This window comes from Coenobita brevimanus, chromosome 25 (assembly GCF_032717465.1).
Source record: "Coenobita brevimanus isolate Jiangsu-jjx chromosome 25, ASM3271746v2, whole genome shotgun sequence".
Classification (NCBI taxonomy): Eukaryota; Metazoa; Arthropoda; class Malacostraca; order Decapoda; family Coenobitidae; genus Coenobita; species Coenobita brevimanus.
This window is the reverse complement of record NC_136978.1, coordinates 7,307,456-7,322,500: the sequence shown is the minus strand read 5'-3', so window position 1 is coordinate 7,322,500 and position 15,045 is coordinate 7,307,456. Positions and strand designations below refer to the sequence as shown.

The 15,045-nt window shown below is 38.7% G+C and overlaps 1 protein-coding gene across 1 annotated transcript in view; it reads right to left on the bottom strand.

Moving 5' to 3' along the window:
* Nucleotides 1–3,736: 3,736 nt before the first annotated feature.
* Nucleotides 3,737–15,045, bottom strand: part of LOC145393698 (papilin-like) — a 131,508-nt gene continuing 120,199 nt past the window's right edge. Inside the window, exons 43-47 of the mRNA XM_080267745.1 lie at nt 11,332–11,841; nt 9,678–9,839; nt 7,093–7,203; nt 5,612–5,763; nt 3,737–4,030 (exon numbers count right to left, since the gene is read on the bottom strand). Coding sequence (XP_080123871.1) covers nt 3,947–4,030; nt 5,612–5,763; nt 7,093–7,203; nt 9,678–9,839; nt 11,332–11,841 — 1,019 coding nt within the window. The 3' untranslated portion in view covers nt 3,737–3,946. The remainder of the gene's footprint in view (nt 4,031–5,611; nt 5,764–7,092; nt 7,204–9,677; nt 9,840–11,331; nt 11,842–15,045) is intronic.

Below are 15,045 nucleotides of genomic sequence, written 5' to 3'. Positions count from 1 at the left end.
ACATAATGCCTATAAGTTTTGTACAAGTAAACTAAAATAACTTTAAGCGATATATATGCTTCTGGCCCATAGCTGAGGAGTTATAAGTAGTGTGAAAAACACTTAATCCTGATTTCAAAGCAGCTTCATGGTGTATCATGAACAGCACAGTATTAAGTGAAAAATAGAAAGTAAGCCAACAGCAATTAAAATGAATACCTGTAATTAAAGTGAACCAACTTTCAACCCCTCCAGTCACAGAGGCCATTTCAAACCAGAATAAAATGAAGAGGTAAGAATAAAAAGACTAGACAGCATTCTGAGCACATACCTCTGCCAACACCTATTCCAGAGAACTCAGATCACCATCAAATTTTAATCAACTCTTCCTTGGCCCATGGCCCACATATCCACAAAATTTCATTGAAATCCATCAGTAACTTTTAGAGATATCTTGTGGACAAACATACAAGCAAGCTTCGATGGTGATGTCACCGTACTGAAGAGGGTTATGAGAGTAACCTATACTTTACACTCACCTGTTTAGCCCCTCTGCTATTATGAATGAATAATTTACTCTATTTTTGCTACCTTCACACAATATTATTCAGTATAGGAGACTTTTTGAAACGGGGTAAAATACGGCTTCCATTAATCCTTCCACTACAACAGGGTACTACAAAGTTGAATGAAATCATCTGGAAGAAGCAGGAATAAACTTAATTCCTTAACTGCCATGATGGATTTTTTTTATTTTACTCATCCTATCATAAGATGATCTTACTCAGGCTTGAAACTATTTCTAAAAGTAAGGCAATTAATTATTGCTATATCTATCCCTCCAGTTTGGGGAGAAGCCCCTTGTTACTTGAATAAGACTACCTGGTAAAGGTAGTAGCAAGAATTTTAAAAAAGGTATGTAATGGTATGGGAATTCATTGGGTTACAAATCACTCACCTTATGTCACATGGAGGCAGGGAAAATAAAACATGAGACAATAGTACGCCAGAATTTTCTATTAATTCTCACTTATGTACAAAGATGCTTACTTTAGGATGTTTAATTATCATTATTATTATTATTATTTATTACTACCATTATTCTTCCTTACGTTCTGTCCACATCACATATTTTGGCACAATTCTTATGCAAGAGAAATTCCTGCCATCAGTCTAGCACTGATGTGATGCCATCTATCCAAATACAGGATGGTTCATATACTGCATTCACCTTGCCATTTAGGTGGCAAATTTACAAGAGCTGCTGGGACAGATGAGTCAGTGTTACCGTACCATTGTCTACCCTGCATCATTTTATACTTCCCATAACCCTTTTTGTGCTTCACAGTTCCTGCTTTTTTACCACTACTGACTACAGAATTGATTATGGAGACATATGGCAGCCACACCCAATCCCACATCCACACCAGCACACTAAGACATCCCTACAACACTCAAAATTATTGCAGGTCAAGGGGGATACAGTATAAGGACCATCCTCTAAAATACTGTAAGCACTATCTGGCAATGTACGAGCACCACTGAGAGAGTACTTGTCGCATAGAGACACTAGCTGTGGCAGTGACTGAGCTTGGTTAGTGAGGCTGCGCTGAGAATCTCTATTGTCCTCATGACTTGCAGTGCTTGTCAAATACACTAATTCCTCATTCAACACTGTAGATGCATTCATAAAAGCTGTCATGTTAAGTGACAACTGCATTAAGTGAGAGCTATGTTTCAGCAGGAAAAAATATCTTCTGATACATCAAACAGCCATATTCAGGGCAGCAAGTGGCAAAATATATGTGATGTTGCAATTGGGCACATCTCTATGTATTAAATGTTCCAAGTCCATAAACAATTTAAACGAGTATGGGAAATACTGAAATAAATAATAGTCTGCACTGCATGAATCCCAAATGCTTAATAGTGAGTGATGGTGAGTTTGGTGATGTGTTCCTATATTGAGTATCAACTTAATTATAAAAAATATGCTGAATGAAAGTATGTTAAATGAGGAACCACTGTACGGGTCTTGATTTAATAGTACCATCGACAGTTCAAATGGAGCGAGTTATACCCGCAAAATGAACATATTTATTGCAAAGATGTTAAAAAGACTCAGATTATTTCTACACGTATATAGTATTGTACCTTGATTATGCAGTTTTTCGACCCATATTTGAAAATAAAAACTGCGTCTTCACAATAAAGACAACATCAGTATGTGCATAAACTATCTTCTTCATCAAAAACCTACACTGAGCAAATGGCAGGTTTAGTCTAGAAAGCAATAAACCTCCTGAATCTAGTGACATCTTTTTTCTAGTTTCTTGCTACTTCCACAAATTTTTTAAATTTTTTATTCAGAAAAGACCTCTCATAGGTTAATGAAGGATATCTCCCCGTTTGAAAAGTTTTGCTCAAGCTGAGTAAAAGCGCCCTGAAGTAGAAAGAATTTAAAAAAAAAAAGACATCACCATACTGATACTGAAGGGGTGACGTGACAGGGCAGCCTGGGATGGAATGACAGGCTGCTGTTGAGCCTAGAAATAGTGAAAAAGGAGGGGGGTGGGGGCATGGGGTCATAACTGCATATGAATGATGTATGTAAAAATTATCGGCCTAACACAGAGCAGTACCATAATATAGTTTTTATCGTAAAACACTGGTACTGTACTCATCCACTGAATTTAAGTCTAACAATTTAGTCAGCCTTCCACTTACAACAAAAAAATTACCTTGTATACTTTAAAGAAAATGAACACTAAATTCCAGGCCACTTTAGTCATGGTCATTACACTTATAGGCACCTGGTGGTTTAATGATCCGAACACCCTAACTGATTGATAACCTTGCAGAGGCTTGATCTCCAATATATGAGTTTTTAAAATTTATGTAATGCCACCAAGGCGAATGGGCTACTCATCTATCTTTAAATGTAACAGCCTAAGGTAGCCTACTCAAGCCCTTACACCTCAAAGGGGGGTAAAGAGGAATGGCTGCTTTTACCTTGCATTTCACAAAAGGTAATACTGTACAGGGGTCTCATTCAATAATGCATTTATGTTTAAACCCTGGTCATAAGTACAATCTTTTTTTCAGACAGAATGAAAGATATAGAAAGATTCTGTTCTCCTCTTTACTTGTCCTGCTTGCTAAAACAAATCTAAGTTATGACCAGTAACTGATTATGATATTACTGTATGTCTGCTTGTAAATTTGGGCTTAGGACTGGGTTTTACTACTGTACTACTATTTACCCAACTGCCAGTGCTCTCAGTATATTTTTTCACATACTGTATTCTCTCTAATAAGCTACACAGACTTGTCATCTTTAGCTCTCTTGAATATCTAAGAATCAGATTCGCCTTCAGTATCTATATACAAGCCTAATTGCACTCTGGAGTCACACAAATGTACAGGTGGCTAAGCTAATATCAATAATCCTCCATGTTTAATCCCTTCAGCTCTAGTATGTTTAGCTTAATTTATTCTTGCCACCACAATATGACTTTACTCAGCTCAGGAGGCTTTCTGAACTAGAGGAGTTAAATACAGCCTCCATTAACCCCTTCATTACAAGATATCTTCCATAAGTTGAATAAAAATCATGTGGTAGTAACTGGCAAGACCAGAGCAATGGCCTGGGTAGCATGGCCACTCCAAATTTTCAAAGGAATACCCCTAGATCCCCATAAAAAGTTCTCCTTGGGCAACCTCATAATTAAATTTGGCCTCCCATTGGCTACCCCATTTTAAAAATCCTAACTACAGTACATTCCTGAGGACTAACAGGTAATACCACATCACTGTATGGAAGGGGTTAAACATTTCCATGGCAAATACTGTACAGTATTAGTTTATGGGGATCTGTATATTGTAAACTGCAGAAAATATTAAGGTATGATGTTGTTACCTGCCTTTAATAAAATGCAAGCAATTGCTTCTCATTAACAAAAATCATCTATTCTGTACAACTTAAAACTAGACTCAACCCCTTTAGTGCAATGATGTCATATTTTACTTTAATCTTTTTGTCATCATACAGTTCTGTTCAACCTGGTAAGGCCTCGTCTTGAAAGAGTTAACAGAAGCTATTTCTAACCTCTCCAGTTTGAAAAGATGAATTAATCCTTTACTGTACAACTGACAACTTAGGTATTTTATTCTAGCTACCACCAGACTATTTTACCTATTCTATTCAGCTGAAGGAAAACCCTGCTTAACACAGGATTACCAGTAAGCCATTTGCCAGTAGCAAGAATAAAACAGAGGAGACATCATCATACTGTAGAGGTTAATCTGATACTCCAGACATACCATAAAATAGCTACAGAAAATATAGAGAAATTGGTTAATGGAAGGAGAGAGAGAGAGAGACGCAAAGGTGGCCACAAATCCAAGACAGCCTATGCAGTCTCCTGGCATACTATTTTTGTCAGTTATCTCTCTCATGGCTGGGATAATTCTATTATCTATTCTGTATAATGCCAGACTAATTTATTTAAATGAGTAAGTCACAGGAGGCTGAGAATGTTAATAATGTTATCATTAATCCTTTCTACGAAGAAGGTCCAGTCCTGTAGTGGACTTCATTAGAACTTTCAAAGAAAATGTTGGTATACAAAAATCATGCATAGAAATATAAGGGTGGATTACAGAATATGAATCTCTAAGAAAAAGCTGATGGAAAGCCTCCTAAGCTGACAAAAATACAGGTCTTGATGCACTGCAGAGGAGAAGAAAAGAAAGATGAAAACCCTATAAGTTAAATAAGTGTCTTACCTCAAATTATGTATTAGTAATCTGAGAATAAAGAATATCTTGCTGTCTTAACACTGTATATTACAATAGCCATACTATTATCACTGCATTTCTGATACTGGTAGTTTTGTGGAATAAATTACGTTGTTGTTTCCAACCTAGCCTTTTGTTTGAATTATGAAAGAAATATTTTCCTCAAAAATACCACTGAATTGAAACCCGCAAAGACGGAAACATACTGGTGAAAAATTTCATCATACAACACAAATGTTACTCAACACTTTTAATACTGTACATATGCTCTACCCCACACTACACTACTGTTTCAACCTCTCAGATATAACAAAACTATTGATACTCTACAAAATTTCAACAGACTAATGATTATTAAAAACCCACAACAATCTATACATTAAAAATACTCAACATAAATCCAACATACTCTAATCGACGTAATATTTTTCTAAAGCCTTGCTACAAGACAACTCCCACTAATAAAGGGTGGTCCATATATTGCACATCCCTTGCCACTAGCTCACAGTCTTTATGTGTCTGGGGATGGCTTGGTAAGTGTACCCAGTGTCTACCTAGTATAATTTTCTACTTTCCATAACTCGTTTTTTACTTTTCAATGTCTGATTTTTTAACATCCACTGAGTGCATGGTTGATTACTAATTTTATAATGCAGCCAAACTGTTTGCACTCCTCACACCAGTAGACTGAGCCATCCCCACAACACAAGACACCAACAGGTGAGTGTTAAGGGGGTGCACTGTACATACCACCCTGTAAAACTAACTGCTCTCTATGAACCTCCTACTTCCTTCTCTTCTTACTGCTGTACTCTGGGGCAGGAATCCTGAGATGTGGGCCGTGTGAGGGCAGCTGACCAGCTAAAGTACATGAGCGGCAGCAGAAGCGTGCATAATACTTGTTGGTGCAATACCGAGCCCGCACAATAAGGCGGCAGTTGGCAAAGAACGGGTTGTCCGTGCAGAGAGGGTGGACATAAGTGCCTGGAAATAAAACAGATGTAACTTATTTTAGCTTATGTCATTTTCTCTGAAGCCTTTCCTAAGCTAAAGAGAGCCATCTGGAGTTAGCAAGAATAAATGAGACTGTTTCTGCACAAAATACCGAAAACTGACTTTGAAAAATATTTCAGACAGTGAAAAGAATGCTGGACTGTGTGGCAAGTCAGAAGATGGCTACACTGAGGAGGATTAGTGTCCTAGCTCAACAGGTTAGATATTTTTTTTTTAGAGCCTAAGGTCAGGCACTTTTTGAACAGACATCGCACCCCTAATGGTGTCATTGTACCTTTTTGAAGGATGAAATCTGACAAGCTTGAACTATAGAGTTTTATAAGCACTCATGTACTGTACTGTGCATATGGGATGTGTCTGCAGTGTGTCCAAAGAAAAAAGATACCTTTTGGGATGTGTTGGGGTGATGGATATGATAAGGTTCAGCTATCAGAAGAGTCCTCTGTATTATCAGCACACAAGCTTTTCACTACAAGAAACCTTCTCTAAGCTAAAGGAAGTCATCTGGAGGTAGTAGGTATAAACGAGATTGTTTCTAATCCTTTCTCTATGATGTTTTTTGTACCACAAATCCTTTCAGTATGAGAGGATTATTCCTAAGCTAAATACAATCATTTGGAGGGTGCAAGAATGAAAGTGGCTGTTTCAAACCTTGCCAGTATGAAAGGAAAACTATCAAGTCAGCTTTTTCAGTGGCAAGGAACCCAAGTAGGAAGACTTCTGTCATTTGCCATGGACTTAATATCTAGGAAGAATGTCTATACAGGTAATATATTATGAAGACTTGCAAACCTACACAGCTCCCAAACCCACACAGCACTCCACAATACCCAAACCCACACAGCACTCTAAAACATCCAAACCCACATAAGTTCCCCAACCCCCAACAAACTTCCCACTCTCAAACTCCGATCTGAAAGCCAAAAACAGCTCTCAAATCCACACACAGTTAATGTATATACAGTACTCAAACCCACACGTCATTATACTAACTTTTTTTTCCCCATCTAAGGATTGGGTGATGTAGGATCCATAAATCAATGAAAGACAAAATACATAAGGGGGAAAACTATCAAACTCACACACAACTCTAAAACAAATATGCAGATCTGATACACACATCTAAATTGAACACACAGCTCTTAAAGTCACTCACTCTCATACACAACTATCAAATGCACACACAGTTCCCAGACATAGTTCTCAAACTCATACAAGGTTCTCAAACCTATACGCAGTTCTCAAACCCACGCACATATCTCAAACCCCATCACAGGTCTGACACCCTGTGTTACGTACCCTCGATGGATATTTCAGCAGTGCTGTTGGTTTTGCCAAACAGGTTCTCAGCCCGACATGAGTAGCGGCCAGAGTCATCAGGCTGGGCATCATTGATCACCAGTGTGTGTTCTTTGAGATGAGAAAAAGTTTGATGTAGGAAAAATCATGTTACCATCATCACCATGACCATGATTATCATCATCATCATAATTTTTTTTCCCCAGAAGAAGAAGAAAAAAAATTGGGTGGGCAACACCCCAAAACAGAAAAAAGATAACACTAAGTCAGAAAAATACAAGGACAGATGTCAGAATAAGAGATAACTGTAAGTGACCATCATTATCACTATACCCAATTTGATTGACCTGTGCAGCTGAGATGTATGGGGCGAGTGGGGTATGTTTGATTCACAGCTGCTGATTGGCTATCAATGATGTAAACCTACAGCTCTTCTTATTTAAACACAAATATATTTATATTTCTTAACTGCCTGCAATATAACCAGCTAGTTTAAATTTGGAATAATTTTTGATGCTAAAGAGGTCAAAATCAGCTTTAATTAAAGTTGATTTTAAAAGTTTTATAAAAAGATAAGTGAAACTTCAAGTAAATTATCCACCCACAGTGTACACCCATGTCTGCATGTTGCACTGCATCCACCCACATTGTACAGTACACCTACATCTGCATGTTGTACTATAATATCCACCCCATGGTGTACACCTACGTCTGCATGTTGCACTACATTACATGCCTCCATTTACTTCAATCACATCATCAGCGGCCACTTAGCAGCCACGAATCAAATACACCCTATTTGTCCCATACATCTCAGGTGCACAGGCCAGTCAAATAGATTATAATATAAGTATATATGTTGTTGTGCTACCCTAGTCTGTCTGATCGAGGGGACCCATCAAATGCAGGCAGGCAACTGCTCCTGCAGGGCGATCCTGTGTAGGGACCGATGTTCCCATGCAACAAACAGCACCTTGATGTGGCAAGGTATGGAGATTAGTGTGCAGGCTTGGTTCCTGGGAGGATGCCACATTTGCATTTCTCCTTCCAGTTAACAGGGACACCACAGTAGGCTCCATTGTAACTCCATTATTTGGCTATATGACTGACACCCAGTGTTGTAAATGGTTTCCTGAGTTACAGGATACCATATTGTTTGTCACTCAGTGTAGGCCACCTGAAGCTGAATGATGAGTAATAAAAAGTGACAGGAAGGATGGGAGATACAGAAGAGAGGGGAACAGACACAGAAAATGAATGATTGACATGAAGGAAGAAGTAGGAAACATTACATAAGGTGAATGGATGACCCATCTCCCACCAAAATAAGGTAAGTAAGATCCAGAAATATAACAGGAACATACAAATACATGAAAAACATCAATGAAGTACAGTACTCATTGATAAGACAAACATATAATTACTGGTACTCATAATTATTCACACCTTCAAAAAAAATGAGCTCCACCCCACATGGGCAAATATAAAATCCTCACAATTAACTAACTCCTTCAATCCAACAATGTATATTTTCAAACATTATTCTTGCTACCTACTGAAGATTCTTAATAAGTTTAGGGGAGACATCTGGTAGTGAAATGGTTACTTAAGCATATACTGGTACTCATTATCATCGCCATCATCATCACTATCATCATTAACTTGCTCCCTCCTGTGAACCCCTGGACAGGGAATGGCCACGACAAATGGGCCTACAGGCTATCAAACCTCTCAAATTCAGTAAGCCTTTCTTAGGCTGAATGAAATTTTCAAGTAGTAGCAAGGATAAACTAACATTATGTCACTGTACTGAAAGGATGATGAACAATAAAGAAATACAGTACACCCATACACTGAAAATGTTTTTACTGTGAAGAAAAGTTTTGACCTGACTGTTCTTCACAATAAACACAAATTTCAATACAGTATGTGGGTAGGGTATAAAATGTCCATTCTGAAAATTCCAGGAACTGTACTTTAAAATTAAGAAAAAACATGACTTTGTTTTTATTGGGTATGACTCACAGTACAAACTTAGCAGTCTGTTCTCTGAGACCGAACAGCCTTGCCATGTTTCATACACCTTCACATGTTGCTACCTCTGCACCAATACCCACTGTTCATATCAAATACTGTACTGTACATGCTAATGCCATCTCATTCAGGAGTGGTTTGGAGGAATTGGTGGGGTGTTTTTATGAACATATGGGTGGGTCTTGTTGCAGATCAGTAAAGCCTACATTCACAAAATTCAAGTTATGAAACTGCCTCAACCTGGAATCAAATTCATGTTCTTACAGACAACAGATTACTACTTCAGTCTCTTAACTCTTTCACTATGATGATGTTCTTGGTGATTTTACTACTGCCATCCTCCGACAATTTTAATAAGTTAGAAAGAGTTTTTGAACTGTCTTCACTAACACTTTCAATACAAAAGATCTTCCATAATCTAAATGAAATCATCTGGAGGTAGCCACAATACAAGTAAAATGAAAAGTATGTCATCAGATAAAGAGGTTAACTACAAGAGGTCATGTAGTTTGACACTGCAAGAAATGTACAAGCCTCCTTAGTCAACTTACCCTCAACATCAATCTGGTATTTCTCCGAGGGCTCGATATCTTGTCCATTTTTGGACCAGGTGACTGTGGGTGTGGGAAATCCTCGCACCTCACACAGTATTTCAACAGATGTGTAGGGTGGGAATTTCGTCGAGTTGAGCTTAATTTCTGCCTGCACTGGCACTGGATAGGAAGAAGGAGATGAGCATAAAGGAGTGGTAACTAAAGCTGATAAGTGATGGTGGTGCTGGGGTAAAAGTGAAAATAAAAATGTTACTGATGAGGGTCTACAAGTGAAAATGCAACATGGTTGGAGGGTAAGTTGAAAATGCAGAGTAAGATGAGACGGTAAGAGTGAAAACAGAAGTTGAAAAGTGATGATAATGATGGGTACAGGTGAAAATGTTGCAAAAATGTGGGAGGGTAAGTTAAAAAGGGAGAGGATGATGAAGCAGAAAAAGTGGGATTGCTGCTACAGGGAGGGAAGAAAAGATGAAAAGTGGTGATGATAGGGGAACAAGAAATTAATTGAAATGGTGACAGAAGTTGAAGGGAGAGGAAAATGAGACAGAAAGTGCAAGACTGTTGTCACAGAATGGGAAAAGAGGTTGAAGTTGTAGTGATAAAAGGAAAAGATTATTGCACAGGAGAGAGAGGGCAAGTTAAGAAGGGAAAAGAAAATGAAACACAAAGACTGACACTACTGTTAAAGGGTTATAAAAAGGGGATTATAATGATGGGGCAAGAAAAGATGTTTGCAGGGCAGAAAGAGAGTACAGCCGCAAGATGAGATGAAAATGGCAAGACTCTAGTTAATGGGAGCAAAACAATTAGAAAATCAGAGATAATTAGCAAGGAGAGAGCACGAATGGAAGTGTTGTAAAGGAGAGGGACAGTACTGTAGGCTGAAATGTTAAACTGTAATGATATAATGGGTAAAGCTAATCTGGGTACAGAGGATGAGAATACTGAAGAAAGGATGGTATGGATAGTGTGTCTTAATTATAAACTACCATCTTCTATGCTCCTTTTTGCAGTAAGTCCACAGCAAAACTAAAGACGACTTATTGCAGTTACATGGCTACCTATAAAGAAACCCCCAAGATAACATTACAATCTGCATGAAAAAGTTGTGATATTTGGGAACCTGTCCCTCACATACGGTACTGAAATGAGAACTGCCTGTAACAAGAACAGTTAACAAAGGAGAGGGGATGGAAATAAAGCAGTGCATGAGCAGGATTGGTGGTCAGATGGTGGAAAAGAGGTCTGGTGAGATTATGATGGGGGAAATATATCTATGGCTAGGTAGGGTGAAGTATGTAAGGGAGGCAGGCAGTAATGATACAAGCATAAGGGATACATGAACTATATGGTGCAATTTATGACTTTAAAAAGCTTTTAATTCTAGCAAACAAGAAAAGTTATGCTGTACCATACTGTGAAATAATTATGGAATCAGATATACTACACGTAACTTAGCATCATTCTGAATGAAATAATTATTGGCTTACCTAAAGCATTCCATGTTGAGTGCTACAGCAGTGATGTAAGTGCAAAAAAATAATTAGAAGATTCACATATGCAAGTTCAGTACATGTACTGTATCAGCATGTTACTACCTGTACATAGAAGTGAGGAACTGTATAAATGAGGACAACGTGCAAGACCTCACCTATGTACTCAAATGGAGTGACAGTGGATGGAGCGAGAGTGGTTTCATCAGTAGGCTCTTTTGTAGCATAGGGAGGCCAGTAGGGGCGCTGGTCTGGCCGGATGGCTGGGAAGGGAGTGGTGGGAGGGCCAGGAGGAGGAGAGGTTGGGGGAGGTTTGGGAGGATCAACCAGGAACTGTAGAAACTCCCTGTCTCTGGACAAGGTATTAAGGACAGGGCCAAAAGCTCTAAGGACAACTGTTTGTGAAGTGGCACGGCCCTGGCCATTGTATACATGGCAGGTATATGGGCCCAAGCTCCTGAGTGTCACTAATCGTATGCTCAGAGAACCATCACGAGACTGTTCAAATCTCTCTGAAGACAGTGGCAGCATTTTATCTGCACGCCACCATGTAACTGAGGGTCTAGGCCAGCCGATAGCCCGACAGAAGACCACGGTGGGATTGCCAAGTGAGGTGACGAGCTGTGGAGGGTTCCATGGCACCACAGCAGCCTCCCTAGGGGTGGGGTCTGGGATGCCAGGCCATGAGGTTAGTACCCCTCCACACATACCCACCAAATAACCCACCATGCCAAATTAAGCTTCGTTTTCACAAGTATACTTTTCTAATCAAAGTAAGAAAAATTTAAGAGTGAAGAATGGTATTCATGTTTATCAGGTAACTGTGAACAAATTTTTATGTGACACATTACAGTATTACACTTGTGAAAACTAGCAGAAATGAAGATATTAATCAACTGTAATCCCCATGCTGCTACTCAGTTAACTGGGTGAGCATCCTTAAAGGCAAATACTGTATCTGTGGAAATGTACTTCACAATCCAATAAAATATAGGTGAAAAGTAACTGTTTCTTTTATTTACTGTGTCAATGATGACAAAGAAGCAGTGCAAAGTAAGGTAGGAATGTCTACAATGAGATCAGTTTCACCAGCAATGATTTACTAATGGCCATATACCACTTGCTACCTCACTCTCCAACTGTTCTATCTTACCTGAGCTATCACTGACTGCAGCAACACTTGTTACACTTCCATCAAACAGTTCTATCTCTCGTACGTATTACATTCATTATACAGTGGAGTCTCTTTCATCCAAAATTCTTTTAACCATAATATGCCATTAACCGTAAGTTTTACTAAAACGTTCTCATTTTGATTAACCGCAAAAATCTGAAATCCATCCGAAAATTCAAACACAGTCGGCTTGTTTCACGCCACTAGTGTTAGTTTATGGTTGCTCTGCTAGTCACTAAAGCGAGCATTGGTTGCACCATCCCCCATCCACCACCTCGGAAGATTTGGATGATGTGGGAGATGATGTGGATGATGTGGAAATGATTGAATAAGGAAATAGAAAATATGAAAAAACAATTAGGTTTAAGACTTTGTCTGAATTGCTTACAGTGAATTACGTAATTGTTTTGGTTAAGATTTATTTAAGTTTATTTAAGTGAAGATTTATTTAAATTAACAGTTTCTATTACAGTTACCAAAGTGCAGTTACATACGTAGTTACTACAGTGTATTAAGTGTTTTGGTGATGGTTGAGTGGGTTTTGGGGTGCTGGTGGTGGTGGTGGGCTGGACGTCGCCAGAAATGGGTGATGAGTGAGTACGATACTGTTCCATTGTATCCTACATATTATTACAGTATCTTTTATCCGAAAAAATTGATTAAACAAAACTTTGAAAGTCCCATGAATTTTGGATAAAAGAGACTCCACTCTAATTAATTTCAGTCTTGTGCATCTTTAACATGACTAGAAACATCATCACCATGCTACCCTCATCTCTCAGCAATGAATGAGGTGGGCAGAACTGAGACACATGAAAAACCAAATGCATGAGATCCATCACGACACAGTTCCTAGTGAAATTAGTCAAACATCCATTCACTCGTCATTAAAGCCTTTAAATTTTATACTACATCCAACAGGCAAAAGTCATCCACACTACTGAGTTTCACCCAATTATGTTGCTCTTGCAACTCTTGTGGGGTAGTGTCATTCTTTATTACAGTTACATATACATTACTTCTGTATCATCTATATATTGCCTTATGTCAAATCCTGTAAGGGCTGACCTCAACAAGATTATTCCAGTTACTGTCTCTCCCAAGTGATGGCCCCTCCTCCTATAGTTGGTTTATTTTCATCTGATGGAGCTGGGGTACCCACACAACTTGAATTTTTGTCATGGACGCATGAGATTTGATAAGCCTTAGATTAATGATAACAATGAGTCTCCCTTGTTTCTAGTCAAATCAACCCTCCCAAATGACAACACCTGGTCATCAACTACGCTGAAATGGGGATAAGTATCTTTATCAGGATACGCCAGCATGCTCTACCAATGACACAGTACACTTTATACCCTCTCCTACCTTGCCCCGCCACTTTGTTCTTCGTCAACCACTCATCTTTTTCCAACCATCCCAGTTTCATGTGGCTGAACCATCTCAAAGCATTTCCTCTTACGCTTTCAAGTTCTATACAGTACTTGATTAAAAATAACTAGTGCATAAATGTTTGGAAGAGATTGTTACAAGTACATAACCACTTGTAATACATTGCATTACATATTATTTCACCACCCATGCTATTACTGTTGTGCTATCTGCAAGCAATTATTATTATTATTATCATTATTATTATTATTATTATTAATATTACTACACTACTACTACCTAGGCTACTACTGCTACTTGACTACTGCTGCTACTAATACTACTACCAACATAACTATTTCCCACTATTCTACTGCCGACATAACTATTTCCCACTAATAAACAGAGTGAGAAGGTTCCAAATATATGTATGGAAAAGAAGAGGCATCATTACCTTATACTGTATATAGTACAGTAATGCAAAGAACCCATAACCAGATGTTATCAGTACAAGTTACTGTAAAAATCTCCATCATCTATCATCCTGACTGTTTTTTCCCACCCAAATATGGGTAAGGCAGGATTCAGAAACAGGGAGAGGAGAACCTACAAGGAAAGGATAAATTACAAGGACAGACAAATTATCAAGACCATGCCCATGGCATGAACCATATATCATGCACACATCATCCAAGTATCAAGAATCCTGACTCCACCTCGTAATCCTAACCTTCTGCACATATTTCCTTTTAACAGTCATTCAGCCCTCTTATTTTACTCATTCCATACATTCCTGAATGACCTCATTATTCATATGCAGTCTTTCATTCTGCTACCTCATTTTATGCATTCCTACACTCTACATTTTATTTATTACTGTATAAGCATGCAGATTCTTCCACTGTCTCATTCACTAACCCCTTCATGACAATGATGTTGCCAAAAAGGGATGCCTGTAGTTCACCAGGTTCATGTCCAGATGAGCCAGAGGCCACGACAACAACTACAATGATGTGTATTTCATTATATTTAGGTCACAACTAAACTACTCCAATTGGTTCAACTCAGGATGGACTCTTCACAGTGAAGGTGTTAATGATGGCTTTACCTAACCCCTCCCATTTGAAAGGTCTCTCCAGATCTTGTAGCAATCATCTAGCGGAAAAAAAAAATCCATCCATCCATTCCATCCATCATCCAATCCTACATTGCCTCATGAGGGGCACAAGAGCCCGGGGATAGGCAAGTTGGTCCTGACATTTAACCCACTGCGTGCCAGTGCTGTTTTAAAATGTTCTGACATAATGCCGCAGCCAGTGCCAGTGCC